The 5,772-nt window shown below is 34.3% G+C and overlaps 1 protein-coding gene across 1 annotated transcript in view; it reads right to left on the bottom strand.

The window, feature by feature from the left end:
• LOC107696226 (epidermal growth factor receptor substrate 15-like 1) overlaps positions 1-5,772 on the bottom strand; it is a 46,805-nt gene that overhangs the window by 32,693 nt on the left and 8,340 nt on the right. The window contains exons 12-16 of the mRNA XM_016496489.1: positions 5,281-5,343; positions 4,207-4,280; positions 4,004-4,076; positions 3,613-3,774; positions 286-483 (exon numbers count right to left, since the gene is read on the bottom strand). Of these exons, the coding sequence (XP_016351975.1) occupies positions 286-483; positions 3,613-3,774; positions 4,004-4,076; positions 4,207-4,280; positions 5,281-5,343 (570 nt within the window). The remainder of the gene's footprint in view (positions 1-285; positions 484-3,612; positions 3,775-4,003; positions 4,077-4,206; positions 4,281-5,280; positions 5,344-5,772) is intronic.

The following is a 5,772-nucleotide window of genomic DNA, read 5'->3' on the forward strand; positions in this document are numbered from 1 at the left end:
ATATATATATATACACACACACACACACACACACACACACACACAAACAATAAATTATAAATCTTATATTATTTTATTATTTAATTCAGCTAATGTTTATTTTATCACAAGTAACTAAACGGCCCATAAAATATGTTTAACAGTCACAGGAGTTTGACAAAAAATGCATAATGATGGTTCTCTGCCTTTCAGTAAATAACCATGTGTAAATCTTGAATGACCTGAAGGGCACCTAGTAAAAACAGCGTGATCGATGTGTGTGGGATAGGTGTTGGTGTGTGTGACCTGGTCCATCTCGTCCTGCGATGTCTTCAGCAGTTTGAGGATGCTGTCCAGCTTGGCTTTCCCAGCACGCAGACTCTCCTCCAAAAGCTGCTCCTCTTGTTCCAGACAGTACAGGTCCGTCTTCGTTCTGCTCATCGCCTTCTCCTGCATCTGTACGTCTGACTCCTGAGACAGGATCTGTGTCTGCAGCGATGTGATCTACACGCACACAATCAAACGCTGTGAATGATTCAGTCACTAACATACGAGAACCAACATGCTTGGTTTAGACACTTGATTTTCAGCATAAAGTCATTCAAACCATATTTCCTTCATAGTTTAAGCATTATTCCAATACAACTTGCATTGGAGATTTACATTACTGTAATCTAAACTGTTATAGATTGTCAGTATTTACCCTTTGTTTCTACTAAGGCAGCTAATAAATGACTTCAAATGCATTTGTAAAAACAAACGGGAAACATGTTTACAGTAAATACACTGATAGGCAGGGTTTCCAAACTCACTAGCACAACTGTTCCCGTCATTATAAGGAAAAATCACTTTCCAGAGCACATTTACAAAGACAGATTTTAAGCCAATTAAATATATTATAGTTTCCATTATTAAACGTCCATGTTTTTTTCAAAGCCTAGAAATGGCAATGTAATTGTTCCAGGTTTTCAACACTGGGAGGCCTGTATAATGGAAACAGTGTTACTTTAGTGACTGTTTGTGATTTGACAAATTTAGTTCATATTTAGTTATATTTTGAAAAATTTTCAATTTTGTCCAAAATTGCCCATCATTTCAGCAGGAGGTGAAACAAGTTTAGATTAAATTTTGCCTTGGCAAATACTGAAATAAAAGTTGAAATACCAAAATGATTAAAACTAAAACTGAAATAGAAATAAATCAAAGCTAAACAGAAATATGCGAAAAAAGGCATTTCAAAAAGTGAAAAACTTTAAAAACTCAAGTAAAACTGAGAAATGTCGCCTTGCCAACTAACTGAACTAAAAGAAGCTTAAGTTGAAGCACTAAAATTACTACAACTTTAACTAAATATAATAAACTAAATACATAAAAAACAAAAATGAATAAAAATGGCAAAAAAGCACATAAAATTACTATAACAAAATTGAAAACTAAAAATATGAAAATAAATGCTAACTCAAAATATGAATAAATACTACGATAACCTATAGACTGAAAAAAACAAAACACTGGTGAATGGAAATTAATAAAATGTGACCCTGTACCACAAAACCAGTCATAAGTGTCAATTTTATGAAATTGTATAAATCATCTGAAAGCTGGATAAATTAGCTTTAGGGTATGACAATATTTGGCCGAGATACAACTATTTGAAAATCTGGAATCTGAGGGTGCAAAAAAATCTAAATATTGAGAAAATCACCTTTAAAGTTGTCCAAATTAAGTTCTTAGCAATGCATATTACTAATCAAAAATTAAGTTTTAATATATTTACGATAGGAAATTTACAAAATATCTTCATGGAACATGATCTTTACTTAACATCCTAATGATTTTTGGCATAAAAGAAAAATCGATAATTTTGACCCATACAATGTATTTTTGGCTATTGCTACAAAAATACCTGTGCTACTTATGACTGCTTTTGTGGTCCAGGGTTATAAATGACTAAAATGCATCAAATATAAAATTTACATTTAAAAAAATGCATAAGAAATAAAATAAAAAAACATTTATTCATTAATTTAAACAAAAATGGTCATTGCTTCAAACAGACAACTATTATATACAGCTCAAATCTTTTCTGTCTTCTGTGCAAACTCAAATCAAGCGCGTCTCACTTTAGCGTTCTCCTCCTGCCACTTGTTCTTGGTCTCGTCCAGCGTGCTCTCCAGTTTGGCTCTCCGCTGCTCCATCTCACCGAGTCGCTCCTGAGCATCCCGTTTCTGGTGCTCCAAATCCTTAAGGCCCACGTTTTCACGCTCCAGGTCTCTCTGCACCTCCTGCACACAATCAGCATTTCAATGAAGTAAATTTGACTTTTAAGACACTTTTACAGTGTCTTGAGCCTCCTTTTTTTCTTTAAATGCGTGGAAAAGAGCAGCGTGAACAACATTTCATGTTTCATGCTCTCTTTCTTCTCACATAATATAATAAACTCAAAGCAGTGTTTCATTTCCATGTTTTTGTTTGGCTCTGTAGCAAGTGGGACAAAGCACAGACCAGCCTCACCTGCACTTCACTGTTCCTCTGTCGCAGGGCTTCCTCTTTCTGCCTGATTTCTGTCTCCAATATGCGTTTCTCACTATGCACCAAAAATCAGGGAAAAAAAATCAAAATGAGTAAAAAGCAAAGAGAGCAAAATAAGTAACCAGAGAAATGCCAGATGCATGGTTATATGTAGCGTATAATTCTTCATGCATAAACTCTCTGACCTCTGCAGCTGGGAGATTTCCTGGTTGACGTCATCGAGTTGACGCTCAACCAACCCAACAGAACTGCTGCTGTCCTGGAAAAATCACGTTAAGTAAGAGACAGTCATACTCGGTCATCTACAGTACATGTGTATAATTATGCAGTACACAGAGATGAGCACTAGGTGGCGTTCTCATCGTCTGAACATAAAGACATGGGCAACATACTGTACAAGCATTCTTATTGCAAATTATCTTTAAAGAAAATAAATATTTATTCAACATCATAAAACTGAATAAGAACAAAGCAAAAACAAACTTGATAGACATTATTTATAATTTCATAGATGCAGAGTTTAAAAATCTTGTTTAATTTTATGTAGAAATCGTACATGCAGAAATTGTTTTGAGCAGTGCTTTTTTAATATATCATTATGGTTTTTTTATTAATATTCTGATTTTGATCATTTTAATTTTAGCTACATTTTACTAATTTTGTTATTTTTGCTTTTGTCTTTTTTAATTTTATTAATATTACTATTTAGGGTTCATTCATTTTTATTTGAATTTTGGTTTTAGGTTTCATTATATTTCCAAACTAAAATTAGAAAGGTTTTTCATTTATGAAATTGAGATTTATAAATCATCTGAAAGCTGGATAAATTAGCTTTAGGGTAGGACAATATCTGGCCGAGATACAACTATTTGAAAATCTGGAATCTGTGCTACTTATGACTGCTTTTGTGGTCCAGGGTTATAAATGACTAAAATGCATCAAATATAAAATTTACATTTAAAAAAATGCATAAGAAATAAAATAAAAAAACATTTATTCATTAATTTAAACAAAAATGGTCATTGCTTCAAACAGACAACTATTATATACAGCTCAAATCTTTTCTGTCTTCTGTGCAAACTCAAATCAAGCGCGTCTCACTTTAGCGTTCTCCTCCTGCCACTTGTTCTTGGTCTCGTCCAGCGTGCTCTCCAGTTTGGCTCTCCGCTGCTCCATCTCACCGAGTCGCTCCTGAGCATCCCGTTTCTGGTGCTCCAAATCCTTAAGGCCCACGTTTTCACGCTCCAGGTCTCTCTGCACCTCCTGCACACAATCAGCATTTCAATGAAGTAAATTTGACTTTTAAGACACTTTTACAGTGTCTTGAGCCTCCTTTTTTTCTTTAAATGCGTGGAAAAGAGCAGCGTGAACAACATTTCATGTTTCATGCTCTCTTTCTTCTCACATAATATAATAAACTCAAAGCAGTGTTTCATTTCCATGTTTTTGTTTGGCTCTGTAGCAAGTGGGACAAAGCACAGACCAGCCTCACCTGCACTTCACTGTTCCTCTGTCGCAGGGCTTCCTCTTTCTGCCTGATTTCTGTCTCCAATATGCGTTTCTCACTATGCACCAAAAATCAGGGAAAAAAAATCAAAATGAGTAAAAAGCAAAGAGAGCAAAATAAGTAACCAGAGAAATGCCAGATGCATGGTTATATGTAGCGTATAATTCTTCATGCATAAACTCTCTGACCTCTGCAGCTGGGAGATTTCCTGGTTGACGTCATCGAGTTGACGCTCAACCAACCCAACAGAACTGCTGCTGTCCTGGAAAAATCACGTTAAGTAAGAGACAGTCATACTCGGTCATCTACAGTACATGTGTATAATTATGCAGTACACAGAGATGAGCACTAGGTGGCGTCTCATCGTCTGAACATAAAGACATGGGCAACATACTGTACAAGCATTCTTATTGCAAATTATCTTTAAAGAAAATAAATATTTATTCAACATCATAAAACTGAATAAGAACAAAGCAAAAACAAACTTGATAGACATTATTTATAATTTCATAGATGCAGAGTTTAAAAATCTTGTTTAATTTTATGTAGAAATCGTACATGCAGAAATTGTTTTGAGCAGTGCTTTTTTAATATATCATTATGGTTTTTTTATTAATATTCTGATTTTGATCATTTTAATTTTAGCTACATTTTACTAATTTTGTTATTTTTGCTTTTGTCTTTTTTAATTTTATTAATATTACTATTTAGGGTTCATTCATTTTTATTTGAATTTTGGTTTTAGGTTTCATTATATTTCCAAACTAAAATTAGAAAGGTTTTTCATGTAATATCTACTTTCTCATCGCCTGAACATAAAGACATGAACTTCAGGCAACATGAAATCAAAACAGACTATTTGCATTCTTAAATTGTTATTGCAAATCATTTTTTAAGAAAATAAATATTTGCTTTGATAATTTTTTTCATCATCCTGGACTATGGACATCTTCCAACATAGTTTTTTGAGAAACAAAAAGCTACTCACTGCATGAGCTAAGGTTAAAAGAATTGTTCCCAAACGTATAACATGCCAGAAACATTCTAATCAGTGCAATAATGATCCAATGCTAGACTCCTTAGTATTTGCTTTTTTAAATCCAAATGGCGACTTTTTTTAGCCAGGCAGTGTATTTTAAATTCATTTTACAAGTTTTAAATTAAGATTGCCACTGTGCACATTTATTTAGAAAATATTTTATTGCAGGATCTCGATAGCAGCTTCCGCACACAGTAACACGTCACACATGTGTCAGACTCACCCTGCTCAGACTGGTCAACGGGGTCAACTCAGATGTGACTGATGGTGTGAATCCAGAGACAATCTGGAGAAGAAAACAAGAGAATGGCATATCAGAAATATCACACGTTCATGTGCATTTAAATTGCATGCACATTACTTTGGTAACACTTTATTTTACAGTGTCCTTGTTACACGCTACAAGTATTTATTATAGTAATACCAGTAAATTAAGCATATTTAGCACCAAACCCTAATCCTAACCATATATAGTAAGTGCATGTTAATTAATATAACTTAGCACTTAAAGGCACAATATGTAATTTTTCGCCATTAGAGGGCACGTATTCAAAACAAACAAAGAATCAAAGGCGTAGTTTGATGACGCGGTGACTGAGTGTGGAATCATGGGAGTTGTGGTCTTCATCCCCACAGCCGATGCAATCCGACGGGACTCGGGCAGAAATCATGTTCATGGATGAGCTAATGATTTATTAACGTAGTAGAATGAAGC

The sequence above is a fragment of the Sinocyclocheilus anshuiensis genome, unplaced genomic scaffold (genome assembly GCF_001515605.1).
Source record: "Sinocyclocheilus anshuiensis isolate Anshui unplaced genomic scaffold, SAMN03320099.WGS_v1.1 scaffold217, whole genome shotgun sequence".
NCBI classification, from domain to species: domain Eukaryota; kingdom Metazoa; phylum Chordata; class Actinopteri; order Cypriniformes; family Cyprinidae; genus Sinocyclocheilus; species Sinocyclocheilus anshuiensis.